The sequence below is a fragment of the Chiroxiphia lanceolata genome, chromosome 23 (genome assembly GCF_009829145.1).
Source record: "Chiroxiphia lanceolata isolate bChiLan1 chromosome 23, bChiLan1.pri, whole genome shotgun sequence".
Classification (NCBI taxonomy): domain Eukaryota; kingdom Metazoa; phylum Chordata; class Aves; order Passeriformes; family Pipridae; genus Chiroxiphia; species Chiroxiphia lanceolata.
This window is the reverse complement of record NC_045659.1, coordinates 7,071,855-7,091,547: the sequence shown is the minus strand read 5'-3', so window position 1 is coordinate 7,091,547 and position 19,693 is coordinate 7,071,855. Positions and strand designations below refer to the sequence as shown.

Below are 19,693 nucleotides of genomic sequence, written 5' to 3'. Positions count from 1 at the left end.
GTCACGGAGGAAGCGCAAAAGCTACATCGTTATGTCTCCTGAGAGCCCCCTCAAATGCAAACACCAAACCAGCTCCCCCCAAGTGCTCAATCCCACAACTTCCTACCCGGAGGTCCAGAAACCAGCCCGTAGACTCGTCCTTAGCTTTTCCCGGACTTTTCCTTTTGGAATCGATCGAAGACTTCAGTCGGAAAAGGTGAAGCAGGCGGAGAACCTCACGGACTTTGGAAATGCCTGGGCCTCCGAGTCCAACCGGAAGAATGGCGGATTACGTGACTTGTGAGAGCACCAAAGCCAGGTTCTCCCCTGGTGATCGAGGTAGGACGTGCGAAGTCAAAGGTGGAAAGGCTGAGCGACGAGGAGGTGCACGAGGAGGTGTCACAGCCCGTGAGCGCTTCCCAGAGCTCCCTGAGCGATCAACAGACAGTCCCGGGGAGTGAGCAAGTGCAGGAGGATCTCCTGATCAGCCCACAGTCTTCATCCATAGGTACGACTTAGGTATCAGTATGTACAGAAAAGCCTGTAATAGGCACGTGTACACCTGGGATTTTACTGGAGGAAACCTGCCTTGTGAGTTTTTATGCTTAAATTCAGTCAAATGGCCTTTTTTCCCTGTTTCATGAAATGTTACTTATAAACTTGGAGTTCTTTAAATAACTTTGCAGAAGGCAGCTGAGAAAGGTAAGCCCTCCTCATTCAGCAGAGGTTGATAACTCCATTTTACCTCTAGTTGCCTAACTGAGGGAACTAATTCTGCTTTCATTAGTGTCAAAAAGACACTGATCTCAGCTGAGCCGCAACACCAGATCTGAAAGGCTTGTGCCTGTACCATAAAGGGTTACCACAGGACTTTGCATCAGGCATCAAATCTTGTATAATCGTGACAGAGAGCCTTTGTAAGAGGATTTGCAAAATAAGTGGTGAAACACTGTCGTCTTAATGCCCCAGCCAAAAATAAAACCACACAGTCATAATATTGAGAATCTTTCCATTTTGGGGGGATTTGATTCTCAAGTTGCTTCTTCAAATGCTGCCAGTTGCTGAGAGAATCCTTTTTTTCCATGAAAGATAATTTGAAGCTAGTTTTGGGTTGTTCTATCAGGCTGGTTTTATTAGTAGCTAATACTTAAAGGTTACTGGAACAATCCCTTTTTTCCTCTGCTCACAGAATGCATCGAATGGCTTTTAGGAAGTCAGAAGGTAAGAGGGTTTGCAATGTTTCTAGTTTAATTACCAAAGTTTTACCTCAGTCAGCTATTTTATTCTCAGTTATGTGGCTTGACCTGTGCTTGGTAGAGTTTTTTTGCTGAAGTATCTTTAATAAAGCCTGTTTTATTTGCTCTGCTTCATTCAAATAATATGTACATGAAAGGCTGCTCCAGTTAATTAAATAAATAAACTACAACAAGGTAAATAAATGTAGCCTGGTAGCATTATTTGTTTGTTTTTGGTCAGTGTAACACTTGCCTTCTCTGGAGAAAGTGAGATCAGTCTGACCCTTCCAGGATTGCAATACAGTAAGTGCTGTTGAAATATTCAGGTAATACTCACTGAAAAGAAATGAAAATATTTCCTACTTATGCCATCCTTTGCTGTTGAATTGTTCCCCAGTTTGTGTAGCTCATACATTGATATTTTAGACTGTAATGCTTTTTCCAACTGAAAATGTTTTATTTACTGGAGACAGGGCTGTTTACCTTTGTTTAGTTTCTATCTTATAGTTTATAAATCTTTAAATGTAGTTTGCCAAAATAGTGGATAAATTAAAAATATATTTTTTAAAAAAGCTTTGTTTGCTGGTAGTTTGCCAGGAAAAGTGGTCCTTGTTCAAGAACAGGTTTTGTTTGATTCAGTTTGTAACTCATTATAGTCAGAACTTCCGAAAGGTCTTGTCGGGGCCATGTGATAAGACATGCAAATTATCTCATCAGCATAATTGTATCAGCACAGGCAAAATAGAACAAGTAAAATAATGATTAGGGAAAGTTAAAAATACCATATCGGTGATTCTTATTTATACATTTGTGACATATATCATACCCAGACATCTTAAAAGGACAAATTGGGTGTATACTCAGGATTACAGATAAGTAGTAAATAACCTGTAGAAGTTTTTGGAGGGCATCTCTCAAGAGTTAGAAGTGTCAGAAAATTGTATTTCAAAGGCAGCTAGAATTGGGAAATGGAAGTATGAGACCGGGGCTGAATTGGAGAGTTAGGTGCCACTGAATGCTATGAAATCTCAACTCTAGCACAATCAGTGTTAAACAAAAAATACTTTGAAAAGTAGTAGGTAGGGTAGGGAATCTCAGGCCTTAATGATTATAATATTAAACTTAAATCTGTCGCTGGTGTTAGTACGGCATGTTCTGCCTTAAAACAGCTGCAGAGAGAAGAAAAATGTGCCAGGGCAAAATCTTTAAAGTACAAATCTGCTCTTTGAATATGTTTGAATGAATATTTAGTGGCCTTTGCATAATAACCACCCTCAGAATGGTTTTTATTCACGTTTTTGCTCTAAAGAGAAACAGCACTCTTCCTTTTTAGCACAGTAGACATGTACCTAATATGTGATACAGCACACTTGGTAGCCAGAAGGCACTTTTCATCTCCCAAAGATGTCTTTCTTCATGCAGTAATGTAAGAATAATAAGTGGAGGCAGCAAGATGTGTTAAAGTACAGCTTTCTCTTCCCTGAATATATTTTCCTGGTATAATTGCATATATTTGTCTCAGTGTTTTATAGTGCATTTATAAAAGCATTCCTGCCTCTCTCTCTGATATTGCAAAAAGCTCTTATTCACTCTTTGGGCAATTTCAAGAATTGTTCATTTGCAATTTATTATATTTGGAAGCACTTTATAATATGAAAGGAGACATGGAGCAGGGCCTTGATAAGTAAGTTATTATGGTTACAACAATAGCTGTATCTGAGAAGATGTTTTCATAACTCATTAGCGCTGTTGGCATTTGAGAGGTGAAGGCATAAAATTAAACCTAAGAGCAGTTGGGCTTATTTTTCAGTAGACTTCAAGTTAGGTATTTCATGAGAAAGAAGGATAAATCAAAATGGGATTAACTTTTGTAACTTTATGGATTGCACAGTTGATGAATTTCCCAAATATAGGTTGTCAGCTCTTAACAAAATAAAAAATTTTTATTCGTAAAACTTCCAGAGATGCCGTTTTCCTCCTGTCACTGACCCCATAACATGGCACCACATTAAGACAAGAATCTTTCACTTCAGGAAAGATCTTTCATTCTTTTTGGCAGAATATGCACATTTTCTGCCTCACTTTCCATGTCTTTGTTCCTTCTCTTTGGTTTTCCATTCAGTCTGACACTTGCCATTGTAAACCCAATGCTATTTGATTTTCCTAGTGAGCTTTAGGGTTCCCAAATTCAGATTGCTCACATACCACTCTCTTAGGAAGCAGAATTATTTTTACCACAGCAGCAAGAGCATCTCCCACCACTGTCCTAAACTTTGCTTGTTCTCAAGATGGTGGTGTAGGGAGAGAAATCTCCTTTCTCATCTTGTCTCCTATGGATTCAGTGGTAGAGATCCAGAGACCGTTTGGCCAAACTCCTGGTGGTGATGAGGGAGGCCCAGCTGAGCAACAGCCATATGAGATGAATGAAGTTGTGGTTTTGTTTAGTGCTTCTTTTCCCTTGGATTCTGTTCCCAGACTCATTGAACTCCATTTTCTCAAATGTTGGTGCACTAAACAGAGCTCTGGAGTGATTTTGTGTGTACATTTCTCTTACAAACAGGTGTTTGGTCTATTTTGTGTTGCATTTCTAATTTCTCAGAGGGTTCTTCGTGTCAGCGGCTTATCATTAAATGAAGGCATTATCAATTGATATATTTATGGAATATTTGGATCCCAAAAGCCATGTAGTGTAGCAGGTTTGAAGTCTTTATTGCTCAAGAAGTCTTGAATATTGCTGTAGTCCATTTAGGTGAATGTAACTTTTCTGTTTTACAGTTCTAGTACTGGATGGGTTTTGAAAACTGGCTGTATTTAACATTTCCATTTTCTAGGTGTGCCAAATATGTGTCCTTTGTTGAACTGTCAATTTAGTAGCTAATCTGAGTAGAGGAGAAGCTGACTGGGAACAGGATTCTTCTGAGTGTTCTAAATGACTTTCCCAAGGCAATTTCATTGTTATCACCAGTAGCATCTATCAGAGATTGGGAAAGCAAGCTTGCTGTGTATTTCCATGACCCCCATCCCTTTTTGAACAGGTATTTGCATTAACTTGCCCTTTTCTCTCCTAGGCTCCATAGATGAGGGAGTTACGGAGGGGTTGCCCACACTCCAAAGCACCTCTGGCACCAACGCTCACGCAGACGATGACGATCGGTATGTACCAACCCAGGGTGCAGAGTGTCCTGCACAAGTGCTGGGCTGTAATTACCCCTCACACCCTTAATTCCACAATGTTTGGTTGTTCCTACATCTAATTCTCTGTGTTGCTCAGAGTACAATCAGCTTCTGGAAGGGTAGATGCTTTAGGAGAATGTAGGTGATGAAAGTCAGAATTTGCTTTTCATTTCCTCTCTATCTCCAGGAAGCACTGGTGAAGAAAGATATTCATGGTTTTGCTGTTTCTTCATCACTGCTCTTTATTAATAAATTCAGAAAAACCCCTTTACTGTGAAACATACTGTGGCATACTAAAGCTGCCACACAGCCCCAAAAGCAGCAAACTGAAAACAAGGACCTGGTCCTGGCTTCACTAGACGTCACTACTGCCATAAACCACATAACAGCCTTAAATCTCCTCTCCCAAACTCTCTGCCTGTAGCTTCTTACCAAAATGCTGTATGTCACTTGCTGTAAATATTTGGCAGCCTTTGCTGTGTTGAGCTCAGTGATTTATTAAGGGAATCCCTTATAAGGAAAGGCTGGCAGAGAAAACCAATCTAAACCAGGTCTGTTTGGTCAAAGATATATCATAATTCTGTTAGAGCCAAGTGATGGCATACAGGAGTACACACAACTGCTTTGACTTCTATTTCTTAGTTATGCCCTTCCTAAGCATATTTTTTCAAACTGGCTTTTGCAGTGTTTTGTCAGATAACTGGGTCTGTGGAAGAAGTGTGAACCTTTGGGAGTGTTCCAGAAATTGTGTCAAGTGAAGCTACCTACAGAGATAACAACCAAGAGCTGCATTTTCATAGCTCATAAAAATCTTTCCTGCCATTTTCATCTAAAACCTGTCCCATTGTAGGATTAAAAGGGAAAATAACTGCTTAGATAAGAGTTTTTTGTATGACACGGAAGATTTTATCTATCTGCTAACAAACCTCAGTATAAAAATAACACCCAGCACTTAGATTGAATTAATAGTAGGAGCACATGTTGCATTAGAACTAATCCAGGTTTTTAAAGCTGTAATTGTCAAGTCAAGTGAACTCATATTTTCAGCACTGGATTATTTCAGAAATTTCCTATAAAATTGCACAGTTGCAAGCGCAAACTGCCTTGAAAATCCAAAGGATATAAAATTCTTTAAATGCACTGAAAATTCTCACTAAAAGATCTCTTCCATGCAGAGGAGGAAAGAGTATTTTCCTTCATTTATGCCCAAATTTGAAAATAATTATTCTCAGAATGACAGAAGCATCAGCAAAATGAACTAGAATTTGCCCTTGTTTATAAAACAGTTGAACTGACAGTTACGGGAATTTCAGGCTCCATAACAAAGATTTTCTATCAAGTGATTTGTTTTGTAAATTCAAATGAAAGTGCCAAGACTGTGCTTATTCCAAGATGGAGAAAATCTCCCTCTATTTTGGTTTTGTTGGGTTTTTTTAATACACCTTTAGTTTAAGCCCAGGTTTACATTTCTTTACTAATAGAGATTCTCAAAATGTCAAAATAAGTTGTGAGTGGCCAATGCAAATTTATATTGAAAAATATAATTTATATATTTATATTCCTAAAACAAAGCCATAGACTAGTCCATTTAAAATTCTAAATATTACATCCTTACCACTGTGGAAAGAATCATAAATATTTCAAAATCTAAAATGTCTTATCTCTTGAGTTTCTCTCTTAAATATTAACATCATTAATTGGACCTCCTCTATAATCAGTGTTTCATAAACACCAGGTCACATGTAATTGTCAGCTTAATAGGCACACAGAAATCTGTTAAGTATTAAAATTACTGTTTCACGGTGAAGTCTGATCTATTCTTTCTCTGATATTTCATATTCGGATTGTAAATCGCTTTCTAACATAGATCTGTAATTCAGCTGATTTAACAGTTGGTCTGTGTATCAGTTCGTGGCTGTATTTAAAAGGAGTTGCAAAGGCTCAGTTATGAAAGGTTTCCGATCCAATAAAATGAGAACCCCCACGTTTCTATAATAATTGTTATTTACAAATAGAGAACATTTCTAGGCTCACTGAGCATTTTGGCATTCACATTTTTCTGAGTTTAGTTCTACATAATTAAATATGTGTGTAATCTCTTGGTGGAAAGAAGAAAAATTGCAAGCAGAATATTTCAGTGAAAACATTTGAAACCTATGTTTTTTCTGTAGCTAATACAGAAATTCTCAGAGATGTCAGACAAATCTCAACTGTTAAATGCCACATCTATGACAAGTCATGAAAAATTGAGTACTTGTGGAAAAGAAGCAGGGAGAGAAAATCTGGGTGTGTTTCCAATATCATCTCTAAGCTATGTCACCAGTAGGTATTTCATCTTGCTTGCACTATGAGCATGGGAAAGACAAGCCTGTTACTGGTAGCTGGAGAGCCTCATGATTCCCATTGGATCTGCTTTAACCAGCCCCCCTCATCAGGTTTTATAGAGAATAAAACCAAACTTTATTTAAATTTCTTTTAGGCAGTTGTGCCCATTGCACTTCTCCTTCAATGGCAGAGAAGGTGGCACCAGTACAGGCCTTGAGGGTGAGAGAGCCTGACAAAGCTGGAAACAAAAAGAGAGCTGTGGCTCCTCATTTCTGCCCTAGTTTGAGTGTCTCCTGAGAGAGCTTGCAGGAGCACAATTTGCTTTTGCCTCTTCACAGTGCCCTAATGCAGGAATAAGGGAGGAGGGACCTCAGGAACATGTCACAAAACCCAAATGTAATTCTTATTTGAGCACACTACCTGTGTGTCTGTTCTTTATCCAGTGATCTGTTCACAAAGAGGAACAGGAGTGCCAGAGTTGGTCAGAAATTCAGTTAGAAAAATCAGAATGTATATTTATATTTATTTCAAAACCCCTCAGCTGGCTTTTTTAGCTCCCAAAGTGGCAGTGAGCTACATTCTGCCAGGCCCAGGACATGAGCTGGTAACTTCCCTCTTGCAAGTATTCCCTTTATCAAAGAGCAACAAGTCTGTCAGCATCTCTTTTTTCCATCAGCTCTCTGTGTATATAAAGAAGTGAAGAATGATAAAATTTCTTCAACAGAGCAAATATTATTCCACTTCCATATGAGACCAGAAATCCTTATGGGTTTTACAGACTGAGTGATACTAAACTCCTGCAGGAAATTGCTTCATCTTGTGTACCTGGTGTTATAGTCTCCAGATAAATTTTGCTTCTGGACCCATCACTGCCCTCCGACAGATAGCCCCTGTCCTCACAGTTGAATTGGCATCCATTTCCAGAGTAGATAAAGACAATTTAGGTATTGATTTTTAAGAGATGATTCTGGTTCTTGTCTTCCTGTGCTGATCTGCTCTGTGAAAGTCTGTGTGATGTGTAGGGAAATATATTTGTGCAAAGTGCACGTTTCATTCCTCTGAATGTTAGAAGTCCACAAATCCAGCCTGACCTGGAAACCAGCCCTCTGGGCTCGAGGTGCAAGGATTCCCTTGCACGGTTAGGGAGACTTTCTAACTGTGACAGGAGACATCATTGTACTCTTTTCTAAGGACATTTTAGACACTATGGTTTGGTAAAGCTAAAATTGCAGTGTTCTGGCCACAGAATGAATGTTCCGGGTCAGAGCAGTTCCCTGCTGCCAGTGATGTCTGATCTTCCTGTAGGCTCTGAGCAAGCTGAAATATCTATTTTAACAAAAAATATAGACCTTAATGTTCAGGGAATGGAAACCCCAGGTAAGTACAAATTGTCATTGTTCCTCTGTTTGTACCAGCAGATTTGTTTTTATTTCACTGTGCCCTTTAGCAAGTTCCTTGCCAGAGGACTTGGATTAGCAAGGGAATTGTAGTTCTCTTAAACAGTTTGCAGCTAGAGGCTATGTAGGAGCAATTAGTCAGTTTTAAATAAATTACTTTGAAAGTTAAATTGTTCCTATTACAGCCTGTGTGCTGTTTTTTAAACACAGTGCTGGAGCTGTTTGAATCAGACAAGGAGCAAGTATTGATTCATGAGATTAATATTTTAAACTCAGAAATATGTAATTGTAGATACTAATATTTGTTCACAGAACTTGGATTGAAATGAAAAATGAATTGGCTGCAATTTCATTTGTAAATACCACTGAAGCTGCAAAATACTCCTTTGCTTTCAATTTGCTCAGCTCTTTAAACTCTTCCTCAGGGACTGTTTGCTGATTGCAAGTCATCGATACGCCTGAGAAAATGCCCACGCCTGGAAAATAAAGTTCAGTTTGCAGCTGTGCTCAGGCCTGTTGCCCAAAGAAAACACAAGTCAGAGGCTGTTCCCTGAGGGTTTGTTCAGATGTGCAGAGTCAGTGACTGTAAGATTTCAGGTGTAGGTCAGACATTGCTCTAGAGACAGAGATTTCCAGCATAAAAAGAGATTTCAAATGTGATGTGCCAGTCTCTTCTCCTCATACAAATGTGCTCAAGGTTCAGATTTCCATGGTTATTTCTCTGGCGTGCCTGTAAATCAGTGCTTTTTTCTTTGTAGTCTGGAGAACGTTCAGTATCCCTACCAACTCTACATTGCTCCTTCCACCAGCAGCACAGAGAGGCCCAGCCCCAACGGTCCTGACAGACCCTTTCAGTGTCCCACCTGCGGGGTCCGCTTCACTCGCATTCAGAACCTAAAACAACACATGCTTATCCACTCAGGTGAGAAATTCCCAGCAATTCCTCATTTATAGCCTCGCTGTGCAGCAAATGTAATAATGCAGGTTTTTTACTCACCTCCTTGAGAGCTGATTTCAGCAAGACTGAGTAGAGATATGTCTAGTTGAATGCTTGTTTTGATCCATGGAGTCTGACTGATAGCTCTGCTCAGGGATGATTAGCATTTGTGTGGATCTGATTGCCTGAAACTCATCAGGATAAGGCATTTTCATGATAAAGATTTGAGATGAAATAAAGTATACTTGGCTTTTTTATTATACAAAAGAAGTGATGTAGGTTGAAATTCTTCCTTTGATGTGTTGTAATTGTCTGCTGTGTTTTAGAGGAGACTTGCAGCCATAAGAAAATATTATCTATCCTTGCATTGAAGAAAGTTATGTGCCTTTGGATCACAGAGTTTTTGGAGGGATTGCAGGACAACTGAATTGGTTTGCTAATCAATTTAGCTCCTGCAGATAGTACAGAGGTTTGTATGAATGCCTCCTCTGAGCCTTGATCCCCAAATTGATGCATTCATTTTGATTTGTAACCAAGCTTGAAATCTCAGTGTCTTTGCTATTGGTGTTTTCAAGACTTGTCAGCATTATCTGACGGTAGCATTGACATTTGGATGAATAAAGGGAATATTGAAGAGTTTTTCCTCTTGGGCACTAAACCTCATGGTTTAGCATCTCCTGCTTTGAGCCTGACTCTTACCTGCACACACAGGAGGTACCATTTTGGGGCAGAGCAACAACTGTCAAGATATAATTTTTTCCCTGTCAGCAATTATTTGTCAAATTCCTTCAAGCAAGATGACCATATATGTGTTTAATATTAAAAAAGCAAACTCTGTGGGCGTATCAGATATGAAATTATCCAAAGCCTGTTGTTAAAAATCTGACAGCAAAGCATCTCTGGCCAACCTGTCAACTGGGAACCCCTGGGCAAAGTTGGGAGAGATTTTTACTGTTTTAGAGTAATTAACATGCAAAAGAAACTCTCAAAGCTTGTAAATGTTGGCAGTGTTTTCTCATGAGCAAAATGACTGAAGAGATTTTCCTCAAACTACCAGAGGAAATAGATGCCCTTGGACAGTAGGAGAGCGTGAAAAGTTTGAGCTCCACCAGCCCATATTCTGGTGTATTAACTTGTTTTCACATGCTTAACAGGGCATTTCAGTGTAACCTTAACTACAGCTTTCTCTGTCTAAAAGCCCCAATTAAAAGTTCAGCTCCTGCTTTGAACATAAGGAAAGCAGAGTGAAAGACCTGGGAAATAACAGCCCGGGCTGATGCACATTGAGCCTTTTGAAAAAACCTTTTTTATTCCTTGACAGCCCTATTATGAATAGAGCTCCATATTGCAGATTCTTGGCCTTATGTTTGGATTTCCCCCTTTCTGGAGTTCAGACTTTTTATTAAATCTGAAGTTTTTGGTGGTTCAGACCATTATGTTGTAATACTTCTGTTTGGGTGTGATTGCACACTCAGCCACTGCAGCATGTTGCAGAGCTCGTATGTTTTAGGGTAAGAAATGAAAAATGAACTAGTAACTGAATTTCTAAATTAATACAAGAAAAGAAAAAGAGGGGCATGAAGCTAAATTGTCTTAGAGAGCTGTCTGTCATGCAAAGTTACTGAAAATGCTTGTATAGCAAGGTTCCCACGCGATATAAAGGCTGTTGCTTCCCCCTTTTATCACCATTCCTGCTGCATTACAGGGGCATCCATGTGCACACAGTCCCCCTGCCAGAACACTTCTCTGAGGCCAAAGGCAGCCAGAGAAAAACATTGCAATTAATTAGGGTTAGGCTGATAATTGCATTGTTGGGAACCAGTCTGGCACAAGAATCTCCTGAGATCAAAGGAGTTCAAAGGGTTTGAGATGGCGGCGGCATCAGATCCATGTTGGCTGTGCCTCAGGGTCTTAACCATGTGCTCAGTTTAAGCCATGGGGATGGAGACTATGGAGGTCACAGTTAGGAAATGGAGAAAGTTAGGTTGGAGAACCCTGTAGAGGGTTATCCACCTAAAGTTGGTCTGAATTGCCATTTGGAGCCAGTTGCAGCAGTATCTAAACAGAGATTGATGTTGCTCTGGGCTGGGCTCCTTAATTCCTGTTTTTTGAGGTTGTTTCAAGTGCAGCTCCATCCTCATTGTTCCTGCCATTTTCAAGTTAACCAGGGAATCTCTTCCCGAAACAGGGCTTCTCTGAGAGCTGCTGTAGAATTCCTGAAGGATTTTGCCTGTGCCCTGTGGTTCCAAAAGGTGACGTGTCTGTGCTCTCTCTCCCACAGGCATTAAACCCTTTCAGTGTGACCGCTGTGGGAAAAAGTTCACCCGCGCTTACTCGCTCAAGATGCATCGCCTGAAGCACGAAGGTAAACGCTGTTTCCGCTGCCAGATATGTAGTGCCACTTTCACTTCCTTCGGGGAATATAAACACCACATGCGGGTTTCCCGGCACATTATCCGCAAGCCTCGGATTTACGAGTGCAAAACATGTGGCGCCATGTTCACCAACTCTGGAAATTTAATCGTTCACCTGAGGAGCTTGAACCATGAAGCGTCAGAGCTAGCAAACTACTTCCAGAGCAGGTGAGGTGCACAGCAAAAACCTAACAGGGAAACTTGCTTTTTTTTTTTTTTTTTTCCTTTTTTTCCTCCTTTATTTCCCCCCCCCCAAATCATCATTTCCTGCTTTCAGGGCAGCCTGCTGTGCCTCTCCTCAGGTTGCCAGCTAATTCCAGTCAGATTGATTCCTGCACCACTCTCGGTTGTGTCTGATCTGTCTTACAGCATGTGAGCTCTATAGGAGGGCACTGAAGAACCCAGGGATACGCAGAGGGTGCTTTTGAGCTACTTAATTTCTCTTTTCAATAGTATCTATGACCAGGCTAATGGTGTGAAGCCATAGTGTTCTATACTACAGCATCCATGGAGTTCTGTAAATAATTTTCTATTTAAAATCTTGTACGTAGCCTGTTCGCTTACATAGGGCACAGATTTATTGCTTCATTGTAAGTACTTGCTTGATATTGTGGAAAGATTGTATGACTCCATACCCTCTTTCATTTTCTAGGTAACATTTCTAAATTATTAGACCAATAGGGTTGGCAATACTAAGGACCACTTGAACATTTTCTATCAGGGCACAAAAGACTGGGCGTATCTCACAAACGCACTTTGCTAAAGACTGTGAAAAGGGTTCTGAGGCATCAGACCAGCACTGTATTCTTTTATTGATAAAATATTAGTTGGGTTTTGAGATATAAAATACAAAAGTTGGATGAGGAAAGTTGAAGATAGAAGGTCTCCCAGCTCTTAAACCTATAGAGAGTTGGTCACCTATAGAGTTTCACTCTGCAGAGAGAATGCAGTTTGATGTGCGTAAGTCATCTGCCTTCAGCAGCACAAAAGAAGTATATTCTAAAAGTTATGGCATCACAGTCCCACTCCTCCTGATTTCCAGACATTATTCTTTTTCCCTTACAAAACATTTCAGTATTTTGTTCTGTTTGATTAACTCAGAGGTGACATAGGATGAAAACATTGCAAAAAAACCAGGAAAGCCAGTTATTGTTTTTTCCAGCAGAATATTGTATAAAAGTACAAGTGCTTCATATCTGTGGGTTTATGCAGTTCTTGTTCTTGGCTCGGGCCAAAACCAGAGCAAAACTCTGGTTGTGGTAAGCACTGCATTGTCAAATTAAAGTCAGATTAAAGGGTGTGATTTTAGCTACCTATAGCCCTTCCTTCAGTTTAAATTGGCAAACACCAGTTTAGCATAGTTGATTGTGAGTTCAAGTTGAAGCAGTGAATGCTGCTGTCATTTAAGGACTGCTTTTAACTCGATTATTGCCAGGAGGAACCAAAGCATACAAACATGCATATATGTAATATATATATATGTTTGTCTCAAGTACAGACTTCATGTCTGGTGTTGAAAATGTGCAGAAAAATTTATTTTTCATATGTCCTCATGCCATGAAAATACTACTGGGGAATTTGGTAGGTTTTCTTTGGATCCACTCAGCCCTCAGCTGGTAAAAGTACATTACAGAAGTGTTGTCTTAGGAGTGAAAGGGGAAAGAGAGGCAATTCTGTGCTTTTCCTGGCACTGTGATGTGTTGGCATCACAACCTCCCACTGCAGCTCTATCTTCTGCAGAGCCCTTGCTGCTTCCAGCCTGTCCACTCCAAAGGAAATGCTGCTGCTGGTCTAGGGTGGATTTACCTCTGAGGTGGGAAAAGCCCACATTTTCCCACTGCTGAACTCATTTTTGCTTCTATTTTTAAAGGCTGAGTGCTCCCTTTCTTCAGTGGGGTTTTCAGTGCCATGTGATGTTCCAGACATTAACTTTCATTCTCATCAAGGTGATACAAACTAAGTAACAAGAAGTTGCTGTGTAGGAAATACAGCTGCAAAATAGATGCCATTGAATAAATTCTCTGTGTGTAGAAATGAGAAGCAGGTTATAGTGCTTGGGGAGCGCGTCACTGCCATGTTCTTGCAACAGTGTGAAATGAACATCTTTGTTCTCAGTATGTAGCTTGTATGATGTAACTGATACAAAGAAACTGATACTGCTGATGTTTGTGTGAGAAATGACATTTCTCTTCTGTCCTTTACCCTCTTCTAGTGACTTCCTAGTACCGGACTACTTAAACCAGGAGCAAGAGGAGACCCTCGGGCAGTATGAGCTAGGGGAGCATGGCTTTGAAAGCAACTCTTCTGTCCAGATGCCTGTCATTTCACAGGTGTCGTCAACTCAGAATTGTGAAAGCACTTTCCCCTTGGGGTCTCTGGGTGGGTTGGCAGAAAAGGAAGAAGATGTGCCAGAGCAGCCAAAGACTAACGCCACTGCTGAGGCAGCTGCAGGTGACCCTCCCAAATCGGAGCTGTCATCCATCACTATCGAATAATTCATGGCTTGGTTTCACTTTTGTTCTTTGGAAAGTGCCTGTGTTTGGTCCTGTACATTTTAATTTAATATTTTTAAACAAAAAAAGCGGGGAGATTTTCCCCTTTTTACTTTGTAAGCTACGCTTTAAACAGGAAACTGCAACAGATGTTTCATTATTTTTCATGACTGAATGATCACTTCTGTGAAAATATTTAAGACTGATTGCACAAAAAAGATCTTGTCAGAACATCATGGAAGCTGTGATACGCTTCTAAAGAAGAACAACTGATTCAGATCACTTTAACTATTCCTTCTTCCACAGTTAGAGCAGCTCATTAAGTTTCTCTTGCTTCTGCAGACCCTCTGGTTAAAGGCAAGAAATCAGAGGAAACCTTTTTCAAATGACAAACAAAAGGATGCATTGGAAATCATGATTGAACAGTTTTGAGTGTATGCTTTAATCTTGTGCATAAAAAAATGACACTTCCTATCTGTGCCTGCTGGTTTTCAAAGCTCTCACTGTGCCCCTGTGCTTGGCAATGGTGAGTAGTTTTGAGACTTAACAGTCACAGACTTCTTCAAAACACATTATCCCTTCCCATCTCAGATTAATCAGTTTTCACAAACCAAGTGAATCGTGCCAGGTGTCCCTACTTCTTCTGTTCCAGTCCTTTTAGAAACTACTTGATCAAATAGCCTGTCCAGATCTGCCCAGCCAAGGTTAGTGGAAAATGGTGCATCAGGAATTGGGGATCATGGAAAAGGTTGTATCCATGCAAGCCTGACAAATATCTCCTGACTGGATCTGTAGATGGGGAACCATGTAATAAAATGAAGGTTTTCCCAGATTATTTGCAGTTCTGATCACTCTCCCATATACACTGTATTTTTACTAATCTGAAAGCTAGCTAGAGAGAGTTTACAGATGGCAAAAAGTTAACTCTTTTGTGCGTTATTGCACAGTTTTTCATTTCTACATATGCATGTATAGTTTCAGAGACTTTTATTAGCCTGTTTTGGACAAAACAAGCAATTTATTCTCTTTAAGGCCAACTTTCTAACCAACAGGGGTTATTTACAAAAAGCCTATATAGCAATGATGAATTGTTCCTGTTTCAAAACACTTTAAATCCTTGCCAACTCGGTTTATTAAAGGCCATTACTCTAGCTACACACACAGCCCAAGCAAAGCAATAAATTGAAAGATTTGCAATTTCATTTTTCCATATTTAGAAAAAGCTGGAAATTCAAGGTGTGGGATTTTCAGAGCAGTGAGTCTTGTTTTGTCAAGGCTGTTTGGACTCCAGTACTGCTTTGAAACCTAAATTAGGAAGTCCATTAGGAGATTTGTGGTTTTTCTTAGAGCTTCTGAAGTTCACTCAGTGTTTGATGCCAAAAGCCCATGGCCTACAGATGACATGCTGAGCAAGTAAGTATTGCTTGATCTTAGTATTCCAGAGGCATGAAATACTCCCTTAGTTTTAAGTCTTATTTTTTGGAAATTGTTGTTTTCTGTCCGGATTTGTTTTATGCAAACACAAGGAGGAAATGAAACCAGTAGAGAAAGGTTGCTCCTGAAGAAACACAAGACACAAAAGTCGTATTAATTGCAGATCAATTTGTATTCAGGCAGCTTAGGCAGCTCTGATACTCTCTGGGTCCGAGTTCTTTCTATTAATAGCCAACTTTTGTGAGAAAAAAGTTTATTGACTTTTGGAAAGAGCTTGAAGGGTTTCAGTGACTTTAGCAATTTTTCTCTGCTGTGTTTTAGTTAAAACCCACATATTTTACTTAAATAGAGCGAAAGCCGTTGGGATTTAAGTACTTTCCAAGTTGCTGGAATGAAGTTTCTCCCTCAGATAAAGGGTGTTTTAGAAACATGCTGCAAAGTTCCGTGCTGCAATTCAGTCTCTTGTGTCTACCTTTGTGAGGCTTCTCAAAAGGGCTTGAAGGAGAAATGCTTTTGCTGGGCGGCTGTCCTGGGAATTAGCCCAGTCCTGGTGATGGGCTGAGTTTAAAGACCATTTCTCTTCCACTTCTGATTTCTGTAACTGAGAAGCCAGTGAGATGAGACAATGCCTTTTGCTGAACTTTATCCTGAATTACAGGGCTATGACACTGAATTCAAATACAGAATTCGCTTCTTTTTCTGACAAGTATTATGCAGGTAACTGAGAATCCTTTGTGATTCTGAAAAGTGCTTCACCAGAACCACATTTCTTAACTGCACAGATGTAACAATCAAAGGTGGTCAGATATAAGGTGGTGGATATTACCTTCTGTTAGAATCTGATCATTTGCACCCATTAAGTATTTTGGTAATGAGTTCATTGGGGAGGAGGTGAGCAAATACACAAATGACATATCTGGATATTGGATTTTTAAGACTTAAAATCTTGAGTCAGAAGGCAAAGTGCTTTCTGAATGCCAAAGAGAAGGGGAAAAGTCACAAGCTTTTGTAGCTCTAATGTGTTCTTCCTTGGAAAGAAATGAGGATCATTAACCCTGTGGTATAAGGCAAGGCCTGGGGTTCACTGTTATTGCACTAGGTGTTACATATGATCTTCTCAACCCCCTAATCTCTGGGTAACAACTGTCTGGTTCAACTGGAGGAACAATAGAGTTCTTGGAGGATTTTGCTTGGTTGGCTTAGAGTTGAGTTTACATGTTAATTATCCCATTTGTAATTGTTTCTTGTTAATATCTCTTTTCTCCATAGAAATGAACACAGTTTAAATGCAAATACCATTTTATTTTTCTTCCCTAACTTGTTGGAAGTGTTCAGTTCTTTGAAATGCTGATGCTTCACAAGAGAAAAACAGGACATCTTAAAACAATCTCTGTTGCTACTGTGGTTAGATTCCAAATAGAGCAAGAGGGATACCTAACTAAGCTAGAAAAAAACTTGCCTTAAACTACAGTTGGGATTAAAGCTAAAGCATCAATTTCTTTTAGTACATTGTCAGAGTGTTTTGAACTCTGGACTGCATTTTCTTTTGTCTTCTTTCTTTTCCTCCCCCAAACGAATCCATTATTTCTGCTTGACAAGGGGCCCAGGAAATTGGGATTGGAAGGCTCCCTGGAGGTGATGTAGTTCAGCCTCCTGCTCAAAGCAGAGTCAGCCAGGAGTGGTGTTTGAGCTGGAGTTCAGTTGTCAGGCTCACAGAGACCATGGGCAAGTCTCTCATACTGAGAGATCAGTAGACTCAGTTCTTGAAAATGGTTCTGGTTCACGTGGATCTTGAGTCTTAAAGGTGTGAATTTAAACTTTTTAAAAAGAAATAGCTGCCAATGCAGTCAGATATTTTTATAAGACTATGATCCCTATATGTCCTTTGCAGGATAAGATTTTATTCGTTTTTAAGCTATGGTTTAAAGTTTTTATATGAGGGCTTCAGTCACTTCTTGGTTGCTGGTTCCCCCTCCAGCCCAGGGTGTGAGAGCTCTGAGACAGTGCTGATCTCTCTCTGAGACAAACCAGGAAGCATTTTATATGCAAAATAAGCTTTGTGCACCCTGCAGGGATGGAGAGAATGCAGATGGAGGAGCACCTGCTGCTCCTACATCCACCACAACTTCCCCACCATCAGAGTATGGAAAATAGCTAATTTTCATTCAGCTCAATTATGTTAGAGTTTTGCTTACTCGGTGAAATGAAGTTTTGGAGGGTTCTCATCTCCAGTTACAGACATAATAAATCCCATTGCATCTTGATGACAGATAAGAGGGTTCAAGGCCAGACAGTACCTCGGCCCCATCAGAGGTGCCTGGTGAATACAGTGGGTTCCAAGTATTTGAGGAAATGTACCAAAAAACACAAATGTGAATTATTTTAATGCAACAGTAGTTACTGCTCTGGGTTTTTGTTAACTCAACGTGTGCTATCACAGGAACTCAGTGTCCCACAGGTCTCAGCTACAAATCTGGTTGCACTAATTAGAAAAAAGCAGAATCTGATGCTGCCAGCCTGTGTGGCAACTGTTCCTACGGTCTTCCTGAGGGTTGCTGCAGTCCCCAGAAAGTGATTTTGGTTCACCATTCGTTCAGCTGATGCATGCTTTGATATTCTGCCCTGTAACCCTGGCTTCACCGACTCCTTGGACAGCTTCTTTGCCCTGTTCCTGCAGTGCCTTCACTCCAGGTGCTGCCCTGTGGTGAAACCCTGAAAAGGGAAAAGAGGAAAAAAAATGTGAATTAAATTATTGTTGGGCTTCTTTGTGCATTTTAGTACCAGTGAAACCCCCTTAACTGTGCCAGTCTCCAGTCACCAGCCGTATATCCAGTCATCTCATCCACAGTACAACTTCTCTTGTTGATGCTGGTCACAGCTTGATTACTTGGCATGTTTATTGACCTAACAGACTTGGTTTTTGGGTTTTGGTTTTGTTTTTTAATGTATACGATGTTTAAATACACTTCACATTTTTATAATACTATCTGGCTATTAGTATTTTTCAGGAACCATAGTTCTTGGTGGCTATATATTTGTGACTTTTTTTGTAAACTAAGTGCCGTTTCAACGTTACAATCATTTTTAGAGTTATTGTAATCAATGTGAATATCATGTTTTTCCAAATCTGTTCTGAGCCTGTAGTGTTTGCTTTGTGATCATATGTGTAATGTATATATCTGTATAGTTACATTGTATTGAAATACTAGCTTGTTTGATATAAGAAGAGTATGTATTGGGTACCTTTTTGCTAGCCTGGTTGTTTAATCTTTAAAAAAAAATGTTCCAAAATACAAAAAAAATAAAAATCTCCAAACTGGTCCCATTATAGGTCAAAATTAAGGGGGAAGAAAAACTAGTTTTGAGTGTCTTTGGATAGAAACATGAAGCTAAGATTTTTCATTAAAATATTAATGTTTTATGGAGTATATCTTTGCTTCGTGTCGTTCTTTAACTCTGCCGGAGTTTGTCTTGCAGTACAACAGAGTAGTTTGGACCTTTGGTTAGAAGGTGCAACTCTGTCACTAGAACTAAATTCTCTTACACCTTTTGGTTTGAATTAGTCCCAAAATAGCTGATTGTGAGGTAAACTTGCTGGTGTTGAAGCTGCCACTGGGAGGACGGTAGTTTGAAACACAACATTAATAAATTATTGGAGAAGTTAGATGAGTAAAGAGTATTAAGAATAAAGGCCACATTTCTGTTTCCTTTCCAATGTGTATTACATTGCCTTCTGCTCATGTTCCCTTTTAGGCTGAGCTCTGCAAAAGCCAGCTTTGCCTGGGGTGTTACCAGTGGAAAGCCAAGAAGGAGCCTAATCAAATTAGCCAGAGCAGAAGATGTTTAGGACAGTAGACACTCATTGTGGTGGCAGCTGTGAGCTTCAAAACAGTCCTGAAACAGCCCAGAGTCGTGGGACTTAAAATCCACCTCTGCTGTTCTTGCAACTCTTGCAATTAAATTAATTTGCCTCCTACAGACCCACCTGGAATCCCTGCTGGATCAGCATTCAGGGAAATGGGAGGTTTGCCACTGCTTGGCTGAAGGGATAACTCTGCCCTGCACCAGGTGAATGCCAAGCAAGCTGAGTGATCAATACACCAGCAGCCAAACTGTGAGGGCTTTGGAGAGGATGAAGTGTGAGAGGTAAAGGCTTGTTGGGTCTCCTGTAAAAGGAAGAATTTTGATGCTTTGAAGCCAGTCCCAGTTTGGAGACTGCAGTGATGCTTAGCAGAGCGTCCCAAATTAAAGATTAAATTCCAAATTAAAGCCTGGCTGAGTGTGGATGAACACACCATCCCAGAGC

The 19,693-nt window shown here is 40.0% G+C and overlaps 1 protein-coding gene across 1 annotated transcript; it reads left to right on the top strand.

Moving 5' to 3' along the window:
* The first annotated feature begins 276 nt into the window (after window positions 1–276).
* Window positions 277–18,815, top strand: ZBTB44 (zinc finger and BTB domain containing 44). The gene is made up of 5 exons (XM_032709565.1): window positions 277–487; window positions 4,283–4,367; window positions 8,869–9,032; window positions 11,329–11,629; window positions 13,674–18,815. Exons 3-5 carry the CDS (start codon window positions 9,017–9,019, stop codon window positions 13,954–13,956), a joined length of 600 nt encoding a protein of 199 aa, XP_032565456.1. The 5' UTR covers window positions 277–487; window positions 4,283–4,367; window positions 8,869–9,016; the 3' UTR covers window positions 13,957–18,815.
* The last annotated feature ends 878 nt before the right edge of the window (window positions 18,816–19,693 follow it).